The sequence below is a fragment of the Camelus dromedarius genome, chromosome 25 (genome assembly GCF_036321535.1).
Source record: "Camelus dromedarius isolate mCamDro1 chromosome 25, mCamDro1.pat, whole genome shotgun sequence".
In the NCBI taxonomy this organism is placed as follows: domain Eukaryota; kingdom Metazoa; phylum Chordata; class Mammalia; order Artiodactyla; family Camelidae; genus Camelus; species Camelus dromedarius.
The window spans coordinates 19106093-19133343 of record NC_087460.1 but is presented as its reverse complement, the minus strand read 5'-3'; the positions used below and the strand labels follow the sequence as shown (position 1 = coordinate 19133343).

Genomic DNA, 27251 nt, shown 5'->3' with positions numbered 1-27251 from the left:
GCCCTCACTTCTGATACTAACTGCAAGTTTGAGGGGTTCCTCAAACCACCTTAGTTTTGATAATGTGCTAGACAGGGGTCACAGAACCCACTGAAAACTGTTAATACTCACACAGTTATAAGATCAGCAAGGAAAGAAGTGCATGGAGCAGAGTCCAGGAGAGGCACAGAACAGAGATCCTGTGTTCTCTTCCCCATGAAGTCAGGACCCGCCACTCTCCTGGCGTTACTGCGTGAGGATGTGCGTGGAGAACTGCCAACCAGGGAAGCTCACTCGAGCCTTTGGTACCCAGAGTTCTTACTGGGGCTCATCACATGCTGCCTGTGCTATTGACCTTGGTTCTTGGACTCTGTAATCAATCAAAATTGACAAGAAGCCAGGTGAGAAATTCAAGCAAGGCTTTTGCCCCTCACACTTTACAAGCGGCAGTCAGGTTTTTGGTCTTTTTGTATCTTGCCATTCCTAATTTGCCCCAACTGCCTCTGCACGTAGGCACTTTTAGCCCCTTATAGTTTCTTTGTATTCTGTTGCTGGAGGAGACATTTGTCAAGGTGCAAGCACTGCAGAAAAGGGTCCCAGGTCCCAGCCTGCCTCACCTGCATGGCTGATCTTTACATGTCAGCCCCGTCCAGAGGTCAGGCTAATATCTTTAGTTCCGGTTCCCCCGGAGATCAGAACTGGTACTGTGTGACCCAAAGCTCCCATCATAAACTGCATTGTTAGACTGCTGTCCAAAGCTCCCAGCAGACCCTCCTGTCAGGCAGAACAGTCCAGGGCCTAAAAATTATCTCCTAATCGCCCAGAGTAAAGGCCAGACCTCTCTTTAGGTAAGGTTAATTCCTCACTACCCACGTATGGTGACCCTGCCCACACTTACCTCCCTGACCCTGCCCACACTTCCCACTGAAATTTAAAATTATGATACCAGTAGTGACCAGTCTCATTTCATCTGATGGTATGCCCAAGTCAGCTCGTACTAGCTCACAAGAAATGACTGTTGAGTATTTAGGAATTTTATAAGTTTGTTGTTAAACATAGCCATTCCAAAAAGTTTAGTTACATAAACTTACACAAATTGGAGGAAACACACACACAAAAATGTTCAAAAACAGTCATTTTCTAATTACTTTACTATTAATATGCTCTTGAGCTCATCCACATTGACTGTATCCGTATGGTGAAAATTCTGTAGAATGTAATGTTAGTATGCATCTCTTTCCATCTCTGTGTTCAGTGATGTCACATTGGTAGCATGACCATAGCTGGAATATTTACACCATGAAATTCAGCAAATGCCACGAATCAAGACTTTTTTGGATACTCTTTAATTTTGAGAAGCCTCTTTCTGTTGATCCAACTGTTACTAGAGCTGTTAAGAATATTTTATAGGCTGTGACAACATTGGAATACATTTTGGATAAATTATTTCAAAATATAGTATTCTGGAACTGATAAATGCGGACAGAATAATTTTTCTAAAAAAATTTAACTCTTCCTACAAATCAATTTAAGTCCAAATTTAATTTTAAATGTAAATTTGTACAGTGGCATTTTAGTGTTTCCTCTAACACTTCCTATAAATTGGGCAGGTTGTACAAGAAACTAAAAGGAACCCTCCAACACTGTTGGTGGGAATGTAAATTATTGCAGCCACTATGGAGGACAGTATGGAGGTTCCTTAAAACACTAAAAATATACTCACCATATGATCCAGCAATTCTACTCCTGGGCATATACCCAGAGGAAATTCTAATTCAAAAGGATACATGCACACCAATGTTCATAACAGCACTATTTACAATAGCCAAGACATGGAAGCAACCTAAATGTCCATCGACAGATGACTGGATAAGAAGATATGGGAGATATATATATATATAATGGAATATTACTTGGCCCTAAAAAAGAATGAAAAATGCCACTTGCAGCAACATGGATGCAACTAGAGATGATCATATTAAGTCAGACAAAGACAAATATCATATGATATTATTTATACATGTAATCTAAAAAAAAGATACAAATGAAGTTATTTACAAACCAGAAACAGACTCACAAACATAGAAAACAAACTATGGTTACCAAAGGGGAAAGGGGTTGCAGGAAGGATAAATTAAGAGTTTGGGATGAACAAATACACACTACCATATATAAAATAGATAAACCACAAGGACCTACTATATAGCACAGGGAACTATATTCAATATCTTGTAATAATCTATAATGGGAAAGAATCTGAAAAAGAATATATATAGATGTATATGTGTTACTGAATCACTTTGCTGTACACCTGAGACTAACACAACATTGTAAATCAACTATACTTCAATAAAAAGTGGCTTTCTGATTTGTATATGATTAAAATATAAAATAAAAATGTACGTAATTAATTTTTCATTCATATGAAAATATAGTTTTTCTGTTATATACAATAACATATATAATCTTAAATTTAATTTCTATTGCTAAGACTATGGATTTTTACTTTGCAATGTTGTGGCGGTTTTCAAAACTAGGGATTCTAAGCTCTAAAGTCTAGTAAGTACCTCACAGGCTTTATTGTGCATGCCTTTTTGGTGTGGTAATTTCTTGACAAAATGTATTGCCGAGAGCCCAAAATTGCAAGAACACAGATAATTTTTGATATTCTTTAGCTTTAATTCTGTGCAGATGCCACAGAGATGTGTCTGGGGATGGAAGGAGAAGCCCCTTTACCTCCACAGGGGCCCATCCTCCCTCCTGGGGCTGTTGCCACCAGTCTGAACCCAGGTCTGGGCACAGCCACTCCTCCGATCACGTGGCACCCCAGACTGTCCCACATTTGCCCTGCCAGGTGCTGGGTCAGCTTCTTAGAGCTGAGGTTGCCTGTCCTACCACAGGGGTGGGAGGGTAAGAATTGCTTAATTTCCTTTTTGGGGGTCCATTTTTTCTGTGTTTCTCTCAAGAACAGGTAGTATTAAGTAACCAGACAACAAAAATGTATTTTTTAATATAAATTATGTTCTCTGCTCTTTTCCTGAATGTCTGCCTTGTAACTTTGCATTTGTCCTGCCAGCTAAAGAACATTGCCCACCATCCAGTTTTACAAAAAATCAAGTCACTAGCCACTGCAGTCTCTGACCTACAACACTCCTTGAAAGAACAGGAAGAGGCACTCTGCGCTCTGGGAAAACTGGCAGAACGGGCCCTAAGGTAGTTACATATTTTCAGGAGAAAAACCGATGAACCAAGATTCTGACATCTTCCCATAGTTAGGAAAACACTAAAATCATTAACTGAGATAACTCTTCCTCATGACCAGCAGTAAACTTCTACAAAGATGTGTGATTTTTGATGTGTTCCTTTGCTAAAATCACGTATATACTGACTTGCCCCCAGCTCTTGGGAGTAATCCCTCAGAACTGTAAGATACAGGCTGTCTTTCGGGCTATAGTTCTCAGTAAAGTCCTCAGAACTAAAGCTCGCAGCTCCCCCGTATTCCGTTTTTAATTCAGTTGACAGTTTCTTGACATACGGGCACCTGAACAAGGTGTATTAGGCTGAAACTGCACAGTGGGCAGAAAGCTGAAATTTGTTTTATTAAAATAACTACTTGCCCTTGGCTTGTTAAAGTTGTATCCTAATTTAATTCAGAACTATGTTCCACTTTAATTTTCATGAGTGACTTAATCTGTATGTGCCTCCGAGAGGCTCTTCTGTAATAATTTACGTTTGAAATTGCTCTGACAGGACAGAAGGTGTCTTAGAAGATAGTATTGCTCTGATTATAAACCCTTTAAAAACAATCTGAGACTAAGTAACAAGAATTAAATCTAGTTTGTTTTGGGCCTCAGGGACGATGAGCTGGTGTATCAGTGTAAACCTTCTCTCTCTAACATCAACACTTCTACACTATTTTTCTGGGACACAGAAGAGTATTGAATCAGGAAATGATGGGGCTGCCAAGGAATTGTTTACTGCCAAGGAATTGTTTACTTTTAAAAAGTATTTACTTCCTCGTTTCTCCTTAAGAAGACTTGAGCCATCTCATTATTTTATTTGTTTTTGGGGGTGGGTGGGAGGGGTTGGTAATTAGGTTTATTTTTAGAGGAGGTACTGGGGAGTGAAGCCAGGACCTCTACCACTTGGGCTATACTCTCCCCCTCATTATTTTAAAATAAATTAATCCCAAATTCATCATCTGAATTAAATGGAACAGAGATGCCGGTCAGCCTAGAGGAAAGCTTGATGAAACTCTGTTCTCAGAAGCCTGGGCTCCCACTTAGAGTCTTCCTTCATCTTTTTCCCCTTTCACTGCCATTTTGGAGTCCAGCTAAGTCCTTCCTCATTTCTCTCCAGGGTCACAAAGAACTCTGGCAAGTATTTTCTTCTAAAAAAGAGAACAACTCAGATAAAATGGGGTGGCAAGCTGTGCCTCCTACAAGGGTAACTTAAGGGAGAAAAGATCTCCTCTCTATAAAAGTCTATGATTAGAGCTGCTCTTTGGCAATAAGATATTATTTCAAGAAAACCTCTATTAGTTACAGGTGACTAAAACATTGGCCTGTTACACCTGTAATCGTTTCAGCAAGGACAAATCCACTATCCCAATCAGCAGTTAACTAAAGGAGTTAGACTTTTATGGTGTTAACTTTACACAAACACACACGCACACACAATTTGAGCAGCTTTGGTCATCCAAACCAGTGCTTAGCACAGTGTAGCACAAAATTTACCTTCAAATGTTTTAATTAAATTAATGGGTAGGCAAAGAAGAAAGGCTGCAGTACAGTCTGTGGGTGGACACAGGTGTGTGTGGGGTCTGGCTATTAACTATACCAAGGGTCAAAAAGTTTTGATGTAAGGATGAACACATTTCTCAGGCACTAATTTTCAAGTCACCAAAACCGAAATGAAATGGATAAAAGGCATCCTGACTTGGAATATGTTGGTCTTAATTATTTAAGTTTTTAACTGCTTCGATATATCTTAAATTTGTAAAAAAATAAATTGGTATCGTAAAAATAAAAATTGGTATGGTCACACAAAAAGTACGGGAGTAATTTCTGCCTTTTTTATCTACTTTTTTTTTAAAAAAAAGATCATTGAAACTTTTGAGGACTTTGGAAGGATGGGAATAAAATGGGGAATTCTATATTTTAAGTTTTTCTATCTGGATGTGTCAAATTCCAGGTAACTTCAATAACAGACAGCAATAGAAATTTACAACGGCCCTGAAAAAGTTCATGGATTTTTTCAAACCTGGAGAAATTCTACTAGCCATCATCACTCCGATATATTTAGCTTATTTACATATTATATCTAGTATTTTTAAAAAGAAAACATCCTTTCAGAAAAACGGGAAAATTGGGGAGCAAAGTCAGGGGCTTAAAGCAATTTGTTTTTTTGTTTTTGTTTTAAATGGCATTGATTTAACAGGAAGAGTTCAAACACACTCACAGCCTAGGAAATAATCAGACCCAAGTGATTCACTGAGATGGGAAGAAAAAGTAATTAGCTTGGCATCTCCCGGATTGTTGTAAGAGCCTTAGTAAAAAAACAAAACGAGGAGAAATGCTTCAGAAGCCAATTCGGCTCCCAGACCCAAACCAAAAATTGATTCTGAGACTTTCTCTAAGGGCGAGCAGAGCAATGGGCGGGAAAGGAAAACAGCCGGTGGCGCCTCTGAACCAACCGCGGGCGGGGCGGCCAGGAAGCCCCCAGGTAGGGGGACCCTCTCTCGGCTTTCGGAGAGGTGCTTCGGCAGCTCCACTTCTCCGCGATCCCTTGCCCCCAAGGGCGCAACCGTGGGACGCGGGGCGGTGGGGACACAAGCCCGGGAAGGGGACTGCGGAGGCGGCGACGGGACGCGAGCGCGGAGCCCGAAGGGAGAGCGTGGCCCCGGGCGCCGCCGCCGCCGTCGTCCGGGGTGCTGGAAAGCCCGGGGACTTCCCGGCAGCGGCAGCCACGTCTCGCTCCCGGAGGGCGGGCGGGGGTTCAGGCTGCGCACCTGCTTAGCCGGTCCTGGCTCAGCGCCGGGAGGTGCCCGCCAGGGAGCACCCCCGGCCCCGCTGGTGGTATCTGGGGGTCTGAGAGCATCTTGGGCACAGCAGGCGGGACCCCGGGTGCCCCTTCCCCGCCGCTCCGCGCAGCCCCGCCCCGCGACCCCGCGCCACCTGCGCGCGGATAGTGGCCTCCCGGGGCCGCGGCGCCCGCGGGCTGAGCGCAGAGCAGCCGGGGCGCGGACGGAGGGTGCGGGGAGCGAGGAGAAGGCGGCGCGGGTCCGGGGAGTGGGGGCGGGGGGTGGCGGCGAGCGCGAGCGGGGCATGCGCAGTGGGGCGGAGGAGGTGGCGATGGCCCGGGGAGGCGGGGGGACTGCTGTTTATCTGCAGCTGGGCCAACTCCGCGGCGCAGGCGGCGGCGGAGCGCGGAGCGCCGGCGGCGGGCGCAGCCTCCGCCGACCATGCCCGAGCCCACCTCCGGGCAGCCGCCGCGCGCCGCCGGGGCCCCGGCCGGGGAGGATGCCAGACGCCCGGGAGAGGCCAGGGCAGCGGCGGCGGCGGCGGCGGCGGCACGATGGTGGTGACAGGCTGCGCCCGAGGCGGCGGCGGGGACCGCGCGCCCTCCCGGCGGCGGGGCTGCGGACTCGCGCCGGCCGGGGCCGCGGCGCTGCTGGCCGGGGCGAGCTGCCTGTGCTACGGCCGCTCCCTGCGGGGCGAGTTCGTGCACGACGACGTGTGGGCGATCGTGAACAACCCCGACGTGCGGCCCGGCGCCCCGCTGCACTGGGGCATCTTCTCCAACGACTTCTGGGGCAAAGGCATGGCCGAGAACACCAGCCACAAGTCCTACCGGCCGCTGTGCGTCCTCACCTTCAAGTGAGTCCCTCAGCCCGCGCTCGCCACCGCCGCGGTTTCTCCTCCCGCGGTGACCCAGACCCGGAGAAGTTGCGGGACTGGCTTGGGGGCCGTTTCTTCTCTTGCTGCCCCTTCCCTCCACGGCCCCCTCCTCTCCGGGCTGCCCACGCCTGTCTGCTCCGTGGTCCTCGGCCCCGCTTCTCGGGGCTCCAGGGGCGGTTGGGGAGGCGCGGGCTGGGAGTTGGATAGAGTTTCCCGGGAGTCTGCGCTCTCGGCGGGCTGGTCTCTCGGGCCAGGGCTGGGAGGGCGCTGCCCGAGCGGCCTCTGCACACCCCAGCCCTGCCGGACCGTGGCCGAGTGAGACCAGCGCTGGCCCAACGAGCTCCGGACGGGGGGCTGTGATGCTGAAGCTTCCAAGTTAGGAACTATTCGGCGGCTGTTGGGCAGCCATGCAGATGAGGGGTGTATCAGCCCCCTAGGAGCCGTGAGCTGCCAGCGCTGCGTGGGTTTGCGGGAGCAGCGAGCAGGACCGAGAGCAGAGAATCGCTCCCGACCTGCAGCCTTGGCTGCTCCTGGAGCCCCTCAAAACTGCCGAAAGGGCTCGAGATCTAGACTTTAAAAGGTGCCCAGCAAAAGCAGGCAGAAAAGCGTGGGATCCTCTGGGGACCCTGGGGTCCCCGTCGAAATAGTTTTTTTTTGCAACCTCAGAGTCATGAGTCAGCATTTTAAGTGTGAGGAAGGTGTAAAGGGAATCGTGAGAACGCTAGTTTTTTGCGGGGTGGAGCATTTTCTTGAATTTCAGAGAGGGCTGGTTTCAGGTGGATGGGGAGGAAGGCCGATTTCAGGGAGGAAATCGGCCTTTATAATTTGGCTCAGCAGTTAAGCTTATAATGTGCCGGACAAAACTGTTGAAATAACATTGGTTCAGTTTCATCAGCATTTTAAACCCTTTCCAACGGGTGTAACATGAGCCTGTCTTTATGGTAACGATCATTCGACACAGGGAAGGCAGCCTGAAATGCTTGCCCAGCCTAGGAGACCAAGGTCGCTTGACAGGTGGCTGATGACTTGGAAAAGGAAACCAGAGCAGTTGGCAACAATTCGTGGGTTTTGACTTAATTCTTGCACTGAGAGTTGAATGCTTTAAGAAGGATGAGGAAATTGCACATCTGACTCCGAAGAGAGTATTTTATAAACATTTATCCTGTTAGAAAGTGGTTTTGTTTTTCAGCTGAATAATAACCTCAGCCACAAAGTTGCTTAGAACGTTAAGCTTTCTAAATGTTTTGTAAAATCTCCTTAGATGGCACAATATTCGTGTTTAAACTTCTAGATTGACCACTTTTTCATGTATTACAGTGAGTCTTGTTGATTGAAGTGTGCTGGACTCAGGACAGCCATGGAGGCAGCCTAGGTCCCTGGTCTGAGCGTTTTCCCTATAAAAAGGTCAAGTGCCTGTTCCCACTTGGTGGAGGGTGAGGAATAGTGTCATTTCTTGACTTTCCAAAAAAGAATTTTTTAGTCATGTAGGAGGTGGCAGGGATAGAAGGGAGAAGGGAGGAAAGGAGTAGACATTGGCCAGAAGAGGGGCAAAGGAGAAGGAAAATTGAGGGGGCAGGGGGCAACTCTTTACTTGAGATACTGATTGTAAAAAGCAGCCTGGTTGCTAAGATGCATTGCTCTTTGTAGAGTGGATCTTACTGACTGTGTCAGATACACTTTTTTTTTTTTTGAGAAGATTGAGTTGCACGACTAGAGTGCAACAGAGCACTAACTGGAAAGGAACAGTGCCTCTTCAGAAGGAGAAATTTAACTAATCTTTCTGTATTCACAGGTGTTGATTTCAGTAAGACGGGGAGGCTTTCTTATCACAGTCACCTAAGGCAAAGCTGTATCTTCTAGTGGAATAGTGGACATGTATCACGGATGATGTTAAAGATGTTAGAGCCACAGTGCTCTGAAGATGGTTGCCAGGAAGGACAGAAAATCGCATGTATTAACTATTCAGTGTGAACCAAGCACTGGCTTAGGCACTTTACATGGGTGGTGTCTTTATGATTTTTATTTTAGGTAATTGGTGAAAAAAAAAGTGGCCTTTGAAATAACGTGCAGACGATCTTAACTGTATCTCAAGCTTGGCTGAGCAAAACTTTTGAGAATTTAAAGCCGTTTTATTTATTCATTTATATTTTTGTAAGAACATCTAACATGAGATCTATCATCTTAACACATTTTTAGGTGCACAATACAGTGCTGTCAGTTACGGGTTGTAACAGCAACCCTTGGTGCTCCCCTCACTGTCCTTGGCAACCACCTTTTTACTGTCTGGTTTTATGAGTTTGACTATTTTAGATACCTCATATTCTGCAACCAGTGTACTGCACGTAGCATAACCCCCTCCAAGTTCTTCTACGTTGTTGCACATTGCAGATTTCCTTCTTTCTAAGGCTGAATAATATTACATCGTGTGTATCTGCCATTTTTCTTTATCCATTCATCTGACAGTGGACACTTAGATTGCTTTTATAACTTGGTTACTGTGTGAATAATGCTGCAACGAACATGGAAATGCAGATATCTTTTCAACATCCTGATTTCCATTCTTTCGGGTTTATACCCAGAAGTAGGATCACTGGATCATCTGGTGATTGTATTTTTAATTTTTTGAGGAACCTCTATCTTGTTTTCCATGGTGGCTGCACCATTTTATTCTCTTAGCAATAGTATACAAGGGTTCCAGATTCTTCATATCCTTGGCAATTTTCATAAAGGAGTGAGGTGATATCTCACTGTGGTTTTGATTTGCTTGATTACTGAATGATTTGCATGATTAGGTTTTCATGATTTGCATGATTAGGTTTTCATGATTAATGATGTTAAACATCTTTCCATATACCTGTCGGCAATTTGTGTGTCTTCTTTGGAGAAATGTCTCTTCATGCTTTTTGCCCATTTTGAAATCAGGTTATTTGATTTCCTCTGCTTTAAGTGGTAGGGGTCCCTTACATATTTTAGATATCACTAACATATCAGATATTTGGCTTACAAATATCTCCTCTTATTCTGTGTGTTGCCTTTTCCCTCTCACACCTGCTGTGCAAGGCTTTGCAGTTTAATATAGTCCCACTTGTCTTATTTCTGTTTCATCGACTGTGCTTTCAGCATCACATCTAAGAAACCATTGCCAAACTTGATATAACAAAGTTTTTCCCCTATAGTTTTTTTCTAGGAGCTTTACAGTTTCCAGTCTCATATTTTAATTCTTAATACATTTTTGAGTTGATTTTTGTGTATGTTGTAAGATAAGGGCCCAACTTCATTCTTTTGCTTGTGGAATAACCAGTTTTCCCAGTATCATTTATTGAGAGACTATCCTTTCCCCATTGTGTATTCTTGGAACCCTTGTCAAAGACCATTTGACTGTATGTGTGTGTGTGTGTGTGTGTATGTGTGTGTGTATGTATATATATTATATACGTATGTATATATATTATATATATATGTGTATATATATATATGTTAATTTCTCCATTCTTTCCCGTTGGTCTATGTCTGTTTTTATGCCAGTGCCATACTGTTTTAATTACTGTAACATTGGAATATGTTTTGAAATCAGGAAGTATGATGCCTCCAGCTTTGTTCTTCTAGCTCAAGATTGCTTTCTATATTCAGGATATTTTGTGGTTCAATATGAAATTTAGGATTTGTTTTTCTTTTTCTGTAAAAAATACCTTGGGATTTTGATGGAGATGACATTGAATCTGTAGATGGCTTTGGGTGGACATTTTAACAGCGTTAAGTCTTCTCATTCATGAACATGGGATGTCTTTCCACTTATTTGTGTCCTAATTGCTTTCATCAGTGCGTTGTAGTTTTAGGTATATAAGTTTTTCATCTCTTTGGTTAAGTTTATTCCTAAGTATTTTATTCTTTTTGATGTTGTAGTAAATGGGATTGTTTTCTTAATTTTGGATAGTTCATTATTAGTGTGTAGAAATGCGGCTGATTTTTGTGTGTTGATTTTTGTATTCTGCAACTTTACTGAATTCGTATATTTGTTCTGATAATTTTTTGGTGGCGTCTTTAGGGTTTCCTACATATAAGATCATGTCATCTATAAACAGAGACGATTTTACTTCTTCCTTTCTGATTTAGATGCCTCTTATTTCTTTTTCTTGCCTAATTTTCTGCCTGGGACTTCCATTTCTATGCTGAATAGCACTTCTATTAAGTGACAAGAGTGGTCTTGTTCCTGATCTTGGAGGAAAGCTGTCAGTTTTTCACTGTTAAGTGTGATGTTAGTGGTGGGCTGTTCATAAATGTCCCTTTATTATGTTGAGATAAATTCCTTATAAACCTAGTTTGTTGAGAGATTTTCTTTTCACCATGAAGGGGTGTTGCATTTTGTCACATGTTTTTTCTGCATCTATTCTTTATGATGATCATGTGATTTTTATTGATTTTTACTCATTTTGTTAATGTGGTATTTCTCATTAACTGATATGTGTATGTTGAATCATCTTTGCATCCAGTGATAAAGCTCACTTGTTCATGGTGTATGTTTTTTTTTTTTTTTTAATGTGCTGTTGAACTTGGTTTGCTAGTGTTTCGTTCTGGATTTTTGCATCTATGTTAACAGGGAAATTGGCCCAAATTTTTCTTGTAGTATTTTCATCTGGCTTTGTAAACTCATTTTTAAGAAAGATGCTTTTAATTTTGAGATAATTGTCCATTCCCACGCAATTGTAAGTAATGATAAAGAGATCCCTCATGGCTTTTATCCATTTCCCCAGTGGTAACCTCAAGCATAACTGTGGAACACAGTCACAGCCAGGAAGTTGCCATTGATACAATCACTGATTTCATTCAGATGTCACCGGTTTCACATATACTCTTTTATTTTTATTTTTGTTAAATGTATAGTCTTTGCTGTTTTATCACATGTTGATTTTTGAGCCTACCATCACAATTAAGATATAAAACAGTTCTATTGCACACATCCTTCATGTTTTCTGATCATGGCTATAGACATCTAATCCATTACAACCACTAACATATGTTCTCCATCTCTATAATTTTGTCCTTTCAAGAATGTTTTCTTTGGAACCATGTACTATGTAACCTTTGAGATATTTCTGCACTCAAAATAATTCTCTGAAGTTTATTCAGATTGTTGCATGGTTCAATGGTTTGTTCCTTTTTATTGCTGAGTAATATTCCACTGCATGGGTGTGCCACTGTTTGATCATTCATGTGGTAAAGGACATCTGGGTTGTTCCCAGTTTTGGGCTGTGACAATTAAAGCTGCTACAAACATTCATTTACAGTTTTTGATGAGAACATAAGTTTTTATTTCTCTGGGAGTACAAGCACTCAGGAGTACATGTGCTGGATCATATGGTAGTTGCATGTTAGTTTTTTAAGAAACTGACAAACTGTATTCCATCCCATCCCATTAGCAGCATGTGTGTAATCCAGTCTGCTTCCTTACCAGATTCGGTATTGTCGCTGGTTTTCATTGTACCCTTTCCAGTGGGTGTGTAGTGACATCTCATTGTGGATTTAATGGGCATTTCCCTAACGGCCGATGGTGTTAAGTATCTTTTCATGTGTCTATCTGCCTTCTGTATACCCTCTTTGTTAAAATTTCTCTTCACATTATCTGTCAATTTTCTAAGTGGATTTTTAAAAAAAAAATATTTTTATTGACGTATAGTCAGTTTATAATGTGTCCATTTCTGGTGTCCAGCACAACACTTCAGTTATATAGGAACATACATATATTCATTTTTATGTTCTTTTTAAACATAAGTTACTACTAAGTGGGTCTTTTCTTAACATTGAGTTTTACAATTTCTTCATATATTCGAGATCAAAATCCTTTGCCACATATGTCGTTGATACATATTTCCTTCCACTTTATTTTCATCCTCTTTTCATCCTCTTCACAGGGTCTTTCCCAGTGCAAAACTCAAACTGATTTTTTATTAAAAGTAGTTTATTATCTTTGATTAATAAATAAATGGTCACACATACTGACAGCTAGAAACTCCCTTGGAAATAAACGATAAATAAATTAATTAAGGTATGTGATGCTCGTTACTATAAAGGTGCTTGCTTGTGTAGAAAGACACTAATCGCAGTTTTTCTCGCACAAGAAATGGGCAGAGGTTGAAATGAGGCAGAGGATGATCAGAGTGTCTACTTTTACCAGGGTCGGGGGGTCGGGGGCAGAGCACGATGGAAGATGAGGGCAGCTCACCAGGATGCGCTGGCTTTTGTGCTGCGTCAGTTTAGCTAAACCAGACCTGCGTCTAGGGAATCCCTTTCCTGTATTGCGCGGGGTTAGAGTTGGACGGGAGAAATTTCTTGGAGGTTTGGAAAGTGAAAGTGAAGTGACCCTGTGCCCTCTCGGAAGGCGGGCGTCGGTTTTGGTGCCGTCTCACCTCCTCCTGGCTGTCCCGGACTTGCTGACTCACCTGCTGCCGGGGTGCACCAGCGGCGAATTCTGCAGCTCCTCCAGATTGCTCCAGATCTCCTTCAGCTCCGTGGAATCACGGTGCAGGTGTGCGTGGAGAAGACCGCTGACCTGTTTGCGAGCCACTGCCATCATTAAAGTGAGCCTTAGAGGCTGCAAGAAGCAGAGGTGTATTCTAGCGCATCCTTGGGGGGTTCCAGCCCCTGCTTCCTGTCCCCCACGTCAAGCCCCTCCTTCCTTCTCGGCTGCCTGCCCTGCTGGCTTTCGACGTCTGAGACAGACACAGTAGCAGCAGCCTTGCTCAGGCTACTTAACCAGTTCCCAGGATTGTGAAAGGTCGAATCTCTATCGTACCTTCTGGATACTGCATTTGCTGGATCATTCCTGGTGGCTCCGCTTCTCTGGTCAAACTTTAACTGATACAAACGATCGTTTCTTTGTGTTGCTTGAAGTAGTTTAGAATTCTAATGAATTTCTGCCTCTAGTCAATAATCTTCTAATTCAGTCGTTTCAGAAGCTCATTTCCAAGGGCACACAGGAATATTTTTGGACTCTTGCAGAGCAGGATCAAAACAGCTGTGAAAACTTAATCTGCAGCGGCAATCTTTTTTTTTTTTTTTTTTTTATGTTGCTTCTTTATCCTTCACGGGCCATGACCTGTTTTCACCCTAGAATTGAGAGAAACACATTAAGTCACTTTGTAGACACTGAATTGACACAGGATCAACCCCCTTTATGCTCACCACCCCCAGCTTGAAAAATGGCCCTGACGGATTTAAAAAGTGCTTAGCTTTTTAATTTTATTTCCTCCTTGTCCCCTTCCTCTTGGATTGTTAGCGCCATTCTGTATCAAGAAGCAAGGAGAAGCTTCCTTCGAAAGGAAAGAGCCAATGGTTTTCCCATGTTAAAGATGGGGAGTCTAGGGGGAGGGTATAGCTCAGTGGAAGAGCACATGCCTAGCATAGTCAAGGTCCTGGGTTCAAGCCCCAGTTCCTCTTAAAATATATAAATAACAATTATTTTCAAAAGGGAGAAACTAAGGCAAATGAAAGGGCCTTAATTCTCTCTCCATATTTAGGCTCTTAGATCATATTATTGTACTTGTTTGCTATAAAGCTTTAGTTTATCGAAGGCTTCTGATGGTAGTAGAAACCATAAGAGTGAAAATGGGTGGTTTAAAATGTCAGAGTTAAAAAATAGAGTATCTTAATACGTGCAGCTGCAAGGATTTGCAGCATTTTAATGTTTGGCTCTTAAGAATTTTTTTGCAGCAGTTTGCATCTTTTGCATGATATGCCAGCCATGAAAAATCAGCTCTAGCCTCTGTGTCCAAAACCTAAAAGAAATGGTGGCACATTCCTTTTGGTTCTGTTCCTTTTGATTTGACCTCTGTGGGAATCCATTTTGAGATAGTCTGTTGCTACACGACTGATAATTTTGTTTACTAAGTCTGTGATGGAAGACAAGTGAAGATTGTTTAGGATGTTTGGCTTGATTGTATGGATGTTCAGTGATGGATGTAGCTAAGGAAAAGAGATTGGAGGCAATAAAGATTTTATAGAGAAAAATGAAAAAAAAAAAAAAAAAAAACAAAAAACGGCCTATGAAAATTTCATGCCAAACTAAGGTTATCTTAGAAACCCCAGGAGGAGAATCCTTGCCTGTTGGGATGTCTTTAGACGTAAGATCGACTTTTTTTTTAAAATTGAAGTATAGTCAGTTACAATGTGTCAGTTTCTGGAGTACAGCGTAATGTCTCAGTCATGTGCATATATATATATATATATAGATATACATACACACACACACATACATGTATCATCTTCATATTCTTTTTCATTAAAGGTTATTATAAGATAATGAATACAGTTCCCTGTGCTATATGGAAGAAATTTGTTTTTTTGTCTATTTTTATATATAGTGGTTAACCTTTGCGAATCTTAAACTCCCAAATTTATCCCTTCCCACTCCCTTTCCCCCAGGAATGATAAAATTGTTTACTATGTTTACAAGTCTGTTTCTGTTTTGTAGATGAGTTCATTAGTGTCCTCTTTTTTTCTTTCTTTTTTTAAAAGATTTTTTTAGATCTTTAGATTTTAGATTTAGATATGAGTGATATCATATGGTATTTTTCTTTCTCTTTCTGGCTTCCTTCTCTTAGAATGATGATCTCCAGGTCCATCCATGTTGCTGAAAATGGTATTGTTTTATTCTTTTTTTTTATCACTGAGTAGTATTCCATTGTATAAATATACCATAAGATCAACTTCAGACTACAGTCTGGTGGTGTAGGAGGATGGAAAATGAAACGAATCTAAATCATGAGAGTTTTTATAGGTGAGTTCCCCAGACCTCTGAAGGTTTGGGAAACATTTTTGGAAGCAGTCTTTTAAAAATCAACAGTATCTTTTCTATCTTTCTTTGGAGCTACATTTATATTTTTCTTAACTTTGAATATGTAATTAACTCACTTGTAAAAGGGGATGAGAAATGCTTGATCATGCCACAGTGATGGCCTCGGTCCTTTTCCAAATAATGAGAGATGGTTTCTGTTCTAGGAGGCCATGTTTGATCTGCCCCAGCCACCTCCCTGACCTCTAGTCTGTCCATCTCCACCTCATTCTATTCAGGTCTGCATTCTAGAATCTGCATCCCTGTACAGGCCAAATCTGCTGCCACCGCGTGCCTCTGAACTTGCCTCTTCTTCCTGGATGCTCTTCCCCCAGACCCCGGGCATTGCTTCCTCTCTCCCCACCTTCAGTCTCTGCTCAGATGTCACTTCCTCACAGCAGCCTCCCCTGGCCACCTGGTCTAAAATCGCAGGTGCTCTCCACGTTACATCCTTACTCTCACACTCTCTTTCCCTCTTTGCCTTAGTAGCCTTGGTTGCCATCTGCCTTCATGTATTTATTGTTGCTTTTTGTCGCTTCTCACTCCTGTGTGAGCTCCATCCGGTGTATCTTTAGCACCTAGAACAGTGCCTGGCATGCAGCGTAGGGGCTTGGTGAATTACTATCTAAAGAAGGAATGAATCGGGGGAGGGTAGAGCTCAGTGGTAGAGTGCCTGCTTAGCATGCATGAGGTCCTCAGTTCAATCCCCAGTACCTCCGTTAAAATAAATAAATAAACCTAATTACCTCCTCCCTCCAAAAAAAAGAAAAAAGAAAAAAAAAGAAAGAATGAATCCATCATGTTTGGGAATGCCCGACTTTTTCAGGTAACTATGTAGGTAGGGCCACACCCTTATAACATAGAGGAAGAAGTCTCCTGGACTTATTTCTTGGCTTATTTACCTTTTGTCTTCCTCCGTCCAAGAGAAAAGTGGAGACAGACAAGGAGCTTGCTGGGCGCACAGAGAGGTTACTGGGAGGTGCAGGGGCAGCCTTGACCCGGGAAGGCTCTGTTGCTGTGGCTCTGTTGTAACCTGCTGAGAATGTGACGCTGGAGAGAATGAGATCTTTAGCACTTCTGGGTCATCCGTCGCGTACTGACGCGTAGTGGTTGGTGGCTGCTTGCTATAAACTTTAAGGCTGGATGCAGCAGTTGTCCCTTCTGAGACAAACCCCACAATCACGTGGGGTTCTCTCCCCGCCCTGCTCTCAGGGGACTGAGGTTCCTCTATACAGTGTCTTGCTGTCTGTAAGGAATGGTCATTTTTCTTCCCCCCAGTCAATGAAGTAAACATGAAATATCATTTCTGGGTGGACTAAATGGATTATCAGGACCTGAAAACACTTTCTGAAAGGAGCGATGGTCACTGTGACTTCCTCTCCCTAAGTGTTGTACAGTGAAGAATTTGCCTGGTCTTTGTCCCAGGTCCCTGGGAGGGAGCTTCTCAGAATTTCCCGAGTGCTGGGAGTGACTCTTGTTCATGGTGGGCTCCAGGACCACACCTGAGTTTATGCTGAGGACGAGGTGACTCATGGTGGGTCTCCAGAGAGTTTCAGAATGGGGCTGGCCCTGCTGGAAAGACCACTCGTATGATTAAGGAGTTGAGACTTTGAGCCGGGTAATATTGTTACCAAGCAAGGACTCGCTGGTCACAATACTATGACACTGGCTTCTGAGAAGAGGACTTGCGAGGTCGACCAGCAAGAGGATAGGAGGCAGGGTTCAGATCTGTCGCCAGGATCTGGGGTTTGGTCAAGCCTTTACGAGTCAGTGGGAAAGTGCTGGCGGGCAGGTTCTGGTCGGAGGGCTTTGAACTTGGCCGTTTATGCTGAAGTGTGGTGAAGGAGTTTCAGCACTGGGTCTTCCTGGATAAGAGACGCTTTGCTTCTGAAAGGAGTCAGGCATTCAGGTTTCAGTCGTGTTCCCTGTCCTTTAGTTCCATGTTGGGGTAAAAGAAACTGGTTTTGGGTGTTACTTGAGGTCAAACTTTTCTCCTCTGCACATGCCTCCTCTGCATGACTTGTGGTTTTGCTGTGTCGTACCTGAAAAACAACTCAGTATCTTGTTAGAAACAGGATGGAGCCGGTTTGGGTTGGATCTGCAGTTCCAATATCTAGGAAGGCCCTACCTTCCAACCTGCCTTGGAAAGGAAGGCGGTGGAGATGGACAGTGATGGGCTCAATTAGCTAATGTAGTGAAACCCCAGCTAAACTGGACACTGAAGCTTGGTTGTGCTCCCCTGGTCGGTAATCATACGTCAGTGTGCCCAGAGGGTGATGTGTCCTGAAGACGCAGAAGGGTCATGTTTAGGACCCTTTCAGACCTGGGCCCGTGGGCCTTTTCTTTTGACAAGTTTCGAGTCATATCTTTTTAAATAAAATTATAATCGTAAGTACCATGCTTTCCTGAATTCTGCAAGTCGTTCTTGCAAGTTATTGACCCTGAGGGAGTGGTGGGAACCCCCGACTTTGTGGCCAGTTGGTCACAAGTGCAGGTGGCCCGGAGACCATTGAGCTGGAGGCTGGTGAAGGAGGTGAGGGGAGTCTCCTGCAGGGCTTGGTCAGGTATTCAGTGTCAGAATTGCCTTGCGTCCAAACATCCATCCCTTTCAGAGAAAAGACAGTTGCTAGAAATTGACAGCTCAGTTATAGCTGTAACTAACTCTCTTTGCTGTTGATCTGTTCATTCTTATCATTTGCCGGCCGACTTGTTGAAGATTTTTCTTCTGGGGCCTGCTTCCTTCTCGATGTGGTCACTGACCTTCCTGCCCTCGGTTGCCTCATCCTTTCTTTGACGCAGTCGCTGCTCTGGCCACTTCTGTGACAAGAGTGACTGTAACTGCTTCTTGCGTGGGGCGTGGCTCCTCCTGACCAGCTGCCTTTAGCCTGTCCCCTCCCTGCAGCTTCCTCGGAGCCAGGTGGGGATGCATTTTGCTTTTGCCTCAGGGCGTCTGCTCTGTTGTCTGCACTGGTGCCTGCGAATCACGTCCTTTGGTTCTTCAGAGACCTGAAGTGGTGATGATTTGCTGATTTATTCCTGGTACTGGAGGGGACGCAGAGGAGCCACCAAAGCGATTCAAGGGCCAGAGGGATTCACCTTGGAGGAAACATGAGAAGAACCAGGTGCTGTTGTTTATTGGGTGAATGATCTAAGATGACTGTGGAAACCACTTACAAGCATCTGAGAGCCGCAGAAGGCAAGAGACGAGAAGAAAAATGACAGCAGTCAAGGAAGACAGGAGAATAGACCGTACGCTTAGTGTTGGGTTCTGGAAAGTCACCAGGAAACGCATCAGGGAGCCCATCACTGGAGACAACAGAAACAGAAGATAAGACGGACATTTCACTTTTTTTTCTTTTCCCTGGTTTATAGTTCCTACTGGAAAAGAATGTGTTTGTGTTACTGAGAAAACTGGGTATTTCTGGTAAGCATGGTAACCATAGGCGCCCTCCCTTAAGCTTGGAGACCTGAGTATCATTGCTCTTGGCATCACCTGCCTTGACTCACCGGGTTGCTTGGGGCAGACCTCTGGGCCCCATTTCAGACCTACTGGCTTAGAAGATCTTGGGGTGGGATTGGGGAACAGGCGGTTGTGACTAGGTCGTTCAATATCCTGGGAGCCACTGGGACTCAATGGGAGCTTCTGTTGAGTAAAGTTGAGATGCCGGACTCTCCCCGGCATAACAGAGAAAGGGACTCAAAGGCTCGTTGAGGTAGGACTGTGGGAAGCCCGCACACCCCTCCCTCCCCTGAGAGGGCCACGTGCTTTTCTTCCCACCGAGACATTGGGAGCCACATTAGTGAGGGAGCACCTGCAAGGCTGAGAAGCCCTTAAATGTTGCTTGATCTGTATGGCCGGGAAGTCCCCGGTTCAGGGCCAAAATCCAGGCTGGAGTCACCACGATGGGAGAGTCATGACCTCTCACGCAGTCACCAGACCTCTGTTCGCTCATTGCGGTAAAACTGTTAGACGCAAGTGGAGTTGGGGTCCCCTCGAGGAAGGACCCCGGTATATTCCGGAGACAGCTCTTCCAGAGACACAGCCTGCGTTTGAGTTTTGAGAGTGAGAAGCTGATCAGAGGTGGCAGCCGTGATTCTTTCTTCTCCCCTCCCTGCCCCTCCTCCTGTCACTGCTTGGTGCCAACTGTCTGACCTGTGACCTTTCCTGGGAACTGGTGCCATCCGGTTGCGGTGAGCTCAGTATGGCCCCATCTTTCTGGGCAGTTTTACCAGGAGGCAAAGGAGTTTAGATGGGAAAGGAGCTGTTTGCATTCCTATTTGTCAAAGTCTGGAAGGCTTTTCTAATTAGTCAGACGTGACTATTAGGATTATTTCAGGAAAAAAAAAGTAAAAATGTTTTATTTCCTAGTGCTTAGCCTAGCTTTAAATGAGAAGTGAAGGCTAAGTCGAATAAAATTTAGGATTCTTTGAGTTGAAAGGGAAAGATGATCTTTTCCAACTTCCAGGTTAATGTAAGTTTATCTGTTGGTCCAGGGAACTTTGATTTAGAATCAATTGTGTGCTAAGTGAGATGGATACAATGATGAAAAATTAATTTCTTGCAGTGTATGAAGACATGCTCATAACTTTTGAGAAATATAGTAAAAGGGTTTTAAAAAATTAAGTGCTCTTGTCAACTGAAAAAAAAAAAACCACACTAAAAGTAGTGAGTTATGTCTTATCTGAGGACCTTACAGAGAACTGTAGCCCCGGAAGGCAGCCTCTCAGATCGCTCTGAGGGACTGTTCCAAAGAGGTAAGGGAGGAGCCAGGATATAAAGGAGTTTTTGCTGAAAAAAAAAAAAGTAGTCAAATGTCAAAAGATAACTGCTTATCGTAATAAACAGACCTCTCAAGTTAATGATTTTAGTGCTTTTCTGTACGGGAAGATGTAAGAGGCTGGTCTCATTGAAATTACTCCTTTGATGTGCACATTACCCATCTCAGGCCAGTGTCCTCTTCTTCCCCATCCAGAGCTCCCCTCCAGGTGCACAGTCGGGGGAGGCTGCAATGGCCAGTGGCTTCATGATGGGCAACATTCGCTGTTTGCTGAAATGCCAGGCAGCATTTTTTGTCCACACTATAAGGGACACTATAATGGAGGTACGTTCAAGACGACGTGGAGACGAGGCTGTTCTTTCCAGATGGTACTTAACGCAGGCTGAGATCACGCTTCTGAGTGGGCGTTTCTGGTTATCCCAACACCAATTCTAGTTTTAAATATTCCATCTTCCTTTGAGCTGAAATCTGTCTTCTAGTGGTTGGCAGGCACTGTGGCAAGTTGTGAGTTCCTGTGCCATCTGAACGGTACCCAGATATTTCCACACAGCCACGGAGGCCCAGAGCTGCCAGGGCTTCAATATTTCAAGAGAAGCTGGACATTTTTGTATGAAATCACCCGTTCTAAAAATATTGGTAAATTATAAAAAGAAATAAAAGGTATGCCGATGAAACAAAGCAATTTGCAGGCTATGCCAGACCCTTGGAGAGTCTGTTTGCAAAATTGTCATTGGGTCTTAGTTTTTCCTCTAGGAGCTATTTAGAGTAAGTGCATTGCTTCAGTATTTTATTCATTCATCCATTCGTCCATTTATTGTGTGACAACCGTGCACCAGGCATTGTGCTAGACACTGGGCATAAATATGCAATGATCCTTTCCCCTGGAGAACTTGGTGTCATCCCCAGGCTGAGTGTCCCCCATTTCCTCAAACCTACCTTCCTGAGACATCACTGTGAGACCCCCTCCCCTCATCATCCTGTAGCTCCCCTGTGGAGGTGCCCCAGCCTTTAGGAAGCACCCTGAGGGGCTGCTTCCCCACGTTGGGTACCACCCGCCTTCCCTCTCCTACCTCATGCAGAATGCCTCCCTCTTCCTTATCTCTGTACCTGGTAGGCTCTCCCACTGCTAGAATTCTCTCACCGGCTACTGATTATCTGCCTAAGTGCCTCTCTTCCTCCTACTGTGCTGTTAACTCTTCGGTAGCAGATACCACGTCTTCTTTTTGTATCTCTGGGCCCTGCATTGTACCTGGCATCTAGTAAGTGCTCCATAAATACCTGTTGGAGTGAACTGAAATGAAAAATCAGTTTGAGCTGTGCAGTTCCCAGACTGTGTGGTTTGGCTTGTTTTGGTAGCCAGGACACCGTAACTGCCTTGAGTTTGGGGTAAGCTAACAGCCCTTGGAGAATGCCATGTGTAGAGTTTTGATGTGGATTGCAAGTATTTCCTTCTCTTTTGCGTCCAAATGCCGGCTTTTACTCTTACCCATATTCTGTCTGATGTGTTAGGATTAACTAACAATTTCAGGCATTTAAACTTTGTAAAGCTCAGTCTGTCTCTTAGCACAGCAACTCTCCTTCTCAGATTGAGGCCTTCTGCAGGTTTGATTACACAGTGGGCTGATTTAAGTCTTTGATAAAAATATTGGACACACCAGAGATCATATCAGAATCCTGGTATCCTGGTATTACTGGAGGTCTCCATCAAGGAGACATTGATGTATTATTCACCACTCCTCATGTTTGCTCACATCTCTCTCATTCCACATTGTATGCAAGGAGAGCCTGAGAGATTCTGACAAATGCCTTTGTTAAAATACAGATGTGACGTGTCTGTCACATTCCCTCTCCTATTAAAGTGTCAGCTTCATCAGTTAAGCTCCCTTTTTGTGAACCCACACTGGCTCTCAGAATCAGAGGTTCTTTTTCGCGGTGCTCACAAATAGAATGCGTTCTAAGATTTTGTCATCATTTCGTCTTCAGCTCACTTGTCTGTAGTTTGGAGAGTTCATTCTCCATCTTTTTAGACATTTGGAGCACTCTCCTAACTCTAGAGTTTTGGTGATTTCTCCAGGTTTGGATTCACCAGTTTCAGGTGCCATGTCAGAGGCTTTCACTCTGTTTCCTTATCACTCCAGTGGTTCCCCATCCAGCAACTTATTTTTATATTTTGGGATCTAGCTGAATTCACTTAAAACACCAAGCACTGTATCCCAACCAATTTCCAGAAATAATCTACATGGATAACATCTGGACGTTTTTGGGTCAATGCTATTATTTGTGATGAATAATTACAAATATTAGTCATTGGTAATGATTATATCCGGAGTTAAGAACTAAAGTATAATATGTGTGGGAAGAGTCAGATACCTAAGAGTTTCGTCTTATCTGATGTCTTGCCTTCTCTTTATTACCGTTTTTATAATTAACACAGTGAGATACATCTTTGTACATTGGTAAGAAAATTCCCGTGTCTTCAAGATACTTGTGACACCAGAGGTGTGGGTTTACTCCCACTCCTGCTGGGTGTCCTCGAATTCAATTCAGTTCTGACACCGTCTGCCTGGAGTTAGCATCAGACCCCCAGGCTAAGGGCTCAGTTCTGCAAGACTGCCCCCACTTCAGACAAGTACAAGTGTTAGGTCCCGAGGTTACCCAGGTTTATGTCTGACTGGGCTACCCGTCGGGGGTTCCCACGACCCCTCCTCAGGTTTGAGAATTTGCTATCATGACTCACAGAACTCAGGGAAACACTTATATTTCCTGATTTATCATGTAATGAAGGGTATGGTAAAGGGTACAGATAAACAGCCAGATGGGGAGATGCACAGGGCAAGGTCTGGTGGGTCCTGAGTTCCGGAGCACCTGTCCTCGTGGAGTTGGGATGCACCACCCTCCTGGCACACTGATGTGTTCACCAGCCTGGAAGCTCTCCAGACCCCACACAGTTCAGGGATTTTTATGGAAGCTTCATCACATAGGCGTGATCAGTTATTAACTCAGTATCCCACCTGTCTTCTCCCCGAGGGTGGAGGGTGAGGCTGAAGGTTCCAGGTTCCCAATCACGGCTAGAAGCTGCCCAGGAGCCTGGTGCGAGTCACCTCATTAGAACCAAACACATGCCCACCGTGCGGGGAGTTCCTGTCAGGAACCAGCGTTAGATCAAAAGGTGCTCCTTGTACGTTTATCATTTAGGAAACTGTAAGGAACTTAGGAGCTCTGTGCCAGGAACTTGGGGGCAGAGACCAAACGCTAAAACAAAAGATGCTCTTAGCACTTCCATTGCTTAGGAAATTATAAAGGTTTTAGGATCTCTAGCCAGGAGTCAGGATGAAAGCAAAAATATATATATTTTTATTATATCACAGTATCATATGTGTGTATGTAAGTGTGTATATCTTTGAACACTTTTCTGGTTGTTTCCTTGTGGAAAATTCATAGAAGTGGAGTTTTTGGCCAGAGGGTGTGTAGTTGTTAAAGCCTTTGATACCTATTGACAACCTAGAGACCTTACAGCTTGGACACCCACCTGTCAGCTGAGAGACTGCCAGTCTTCTCCCCTGGAGAAGGGTGTGAATGAATTCTAAATGAATGGCTCGGTAGGTCTGGAAGACCCAACCTGATGATGGGGGAAGCAGTGTAAATTCACCCTCAGGGGCTGGGCTCCCAGGGAGCTGCACCCAAGTTCTCTGGGGATGGGGACTTGGTCTTGTCCCTGTCACACTCCGCCAGCCTGAGCTTTCTGATTTCCAGCCTCTTTCTCGCCGTATGTGGGTCTTCTTGTACTGGCATGGGAGGGACACTGTTCTCCGGGCTTTGGCTGGACCTCCAGTCCCCTAGGTCACTGCCCGTCCCTCTTTCCCGCTGGATGGGGTATTCCACATCAGGCTCCAATACAGCTGTCTCAGATCTTGCATTGGATGCCCTGGAGTTGGATTCCACACAGAATTCATTTTTCTTTTTTTTAGGCTCCGTTAAGACTGTGATTTCTTCAGTGGGAATGAAAATGGAGTTGATTGGTAACTGTGGCATTTAGATCCACGTGTCCAGATAAAGCTGGACATGTTTAAAATTCTGTAGGTTAAAGCTGTGAATGAATCAAGCATTTGGAATATGCATATGCCATCGCTAAAGTTGACTTTGAGGTTCTCAAGTGTTTTTGACAAAGAGGAGGTGTTTCTATAAGAGAAACAGATCAAGGGCATGAGGGTAAAGCCGTGGGTTTAGTGTTTTGGTTAAACGGGCTGCAGTATATTCACAACTATTGGCAGAATCACTTAGGGTGTGTTTGTCCCCCCCAAAGAATCACACCCTATACCATTGAATTTTTTCTCTAGTCACCCTATAGACTCAATTGAGGACATTATGTCCTGTTATTAAATTAAAGGCAACCTACGGAAGTCTCTCTGTTCTGCATTTTTTTCTTCTTTTTTTAATTGAGGTATATTGTCAGTTTACAATGCTGTGTCAATTTCTGGTGTGCAGCACAAGCTTCGGTCATACATGAATATACGTATAGTCATTTTCACATTCTTTTTCACCATAAGCTACTGCAAGATATTGACTATATTTCCCTCTGCTGTACAGTATAAACTTGTGTATCTATTTTATATATACCAATCAGTATCTGCAAATCTCAAACTCCCAGTTTATCCCTTCCCACTCCCTTCCCCGCTGGTAACCATAAGTTTGTATTCTGTGTCTGTGAGTCTGATTCTGTTTTACATATAAGTTCATTTGTCTTTTTTTTTCTTTTTATTGAAGTATAGTAGCTTTACAGTGTTGTGTCAATTTCTGGCGTACAGCATAATGTTTCAGTCATAGATATACATGCATATATTCGTGTTCATATTTTTCATTAAAGGTTACTACAAGATATTGAATATAGTTCCCTGTGCTGTGCAGAAGAAATTTGGGTTTTTTAAATCTAATTTATATATAGTAGTTAATTCTGTTCTGCGTTTTTTTTTTTTTAATCTCAGGAAGGTGTTTTTGAAGACGTTGAACAATAAATTTCCCTTCTCTTTGTGGTTCTTTTTTTAGTTTCTTCATTATAATTCTAGAATTTAGATTCTGAGGTTTATGGGAATTTATGTGAGAAAACAAAGAAAACACTTAATACAAATTCTGAAATGCTGCACTTCTGCTCATCCTTTTAATTTCAGCTGCAGCCAGTAATATCGTGTAGGTGCCCTGGAGACCCCTTGTGGGGTGATAATTAACGATGATTCCTTGTGCATAATCTGGAAATTTGTTTCCTGGTGGCACCATGGGTGAGAGAACACTGGTCATGTCTGGTTGTCCCAACCTTGACCACAGTCCCAGTCCCGTGGTCTCTTTCTCATCTCTGGTTGATATAGGAAAAAAACGTGGGGTGAGATGATGGCCGGGTCCCAGGTCCCTGGGACTCACCCTGCCAAGTGGGTCCTTGGCTTCATTCAGGAAAGAATACAAGAGCGAGCCACAGTTGAGGAAAGGTAGATTTATTCAGAGAGATACATACGCATAGAGTGCAGGCTGTTTCAGAAGGCGAGAGAAAGGCCACGAGGTGTGCGGTTTGGGTGCTCAGGTGCTCAGTTGAAAGTAAAAGTAGTTACACGCTCTGTAGACAGGATGTGGTCCCTCTCACCCAGAAGGGAGAGCCAGAACGAGGTGTGGGGTGGTTAGTTCTTAGGAGCTCGGTAACTTCCTGTGCTAACAAGTGGGAAGATTATTCCGACTACTTTGAGGAAGGGGCTGAGATGCCCAGGAAGTGAGCCACTGCCCACTTTTTGACCTTTCATGGTCAGCCTAGGAACTGTCGTGGCCCCTGTGGGAGTGCCACTCCCCATGCTAGTATGTTACAATGAGCATATAATGAAGCTCAAGGTCTGCTGAAGTCAAATCTCCCACCATCTTGGGCCTCAAGGTCTTGTGGGAGTTGAATCTCCCACCATCTTGGTGTTAACTGCTGTGTCGTTCCTTGAATGGCTGTGCCCTGCGCCCTTCCCTCCTGTCTCAACGGTGGCCGCACCTCTGGCCCACAGCGCTGTGGACTTGTCTCTGAGCGCCCGGCTGCTCACGAGGAGGCGGCAGTGAAGCAGGGCTCCTTGCGGGGCCTGAGGAGGGCGGGTGTTGGCATCAGCCAGCGAGCGAGGTTGAAAGGGGTTCCGTGCCTGTCTGCCCGCCTTCCCGGCGAGACCACGGAGATCCCTGAAGTAACACTGAATCGCCTTTGCCGTGATTTCTGTAGAGAGCAAAATTTTTAGATAGGAAAAAAATTTTACTCAAATATATAGAGTAACCTGATATGAGGAGTCATTTAAAATAATTAATCGAATAGCTTATCTTTCAAAGTGAGGGATTCCCTCTGCTGGCCGTGTGGCTTATATTCATTCTGTTTGTAGCTAATTCAGGTTTTGTTTGCTTTTTGCAGGCTAAACATATTTCTGACGGGCATGAACCCATTCTACTTCCACGCAGTGAATGTCATCTTACACTGCCTCGTGACCCTCGTGCTGATGTACACCTGTGACAAAACTGTCTTCAAGAATCGTGGGCTCGCTTTTGTTACGGCGTTGCTTTTTGCTGTGCATCCCATTCACACCGAGGCAGTGAGTATCGCTGGAACGCGATGAAATAATGATGCCGCGCCCCCCCCCCCCAAAAGAAAAATCCCTGCTAAACTGATCTTTTTCCTCTTTGGAAACCATGTGAATTTAAAGCTCTCTGAAAGTGTTTATCTTTATATATAAGTCATTCTGCGTGACAGCTTTTTTTTTTGAATGT

At 44.1% G+C, this 27251-nt stretch overlaps 1 protein-coding gene across 4 annotated transcripts in view; it reads left to right on the top strand.

Moving 5' to 3' along the window:
- The first annotated feature begins 6540 nt into the window (after positions 1 to 6540).
- The window catches only part of TMTC1 (transmembrane O-mannosyltransferase targeting cadherins 1), a 239030-nt gene continuing 218319 nt past the window's right edge, over positions 6541 to 27251 (top strand). For all 4 annotated transcript variants that reach the window (XM_064479164.1, XM_031443862.2, XM_064479165.1 and 1 more), the window contains exons 1-2: positions 6541 to 6857; positions 26899 to 27076. In XM_064479164.1, the coding sequence (XP_064335234.1) occupies positions 6556 to 6857; positions 26899 to 27076 (480 nt within the window). In that variant the 5' untranslated portion in view covers positions 6541 to 6555. The remainder of the gene's footprint in view (positions 6858 to 26898; positions 27077 to 27251) is intronic.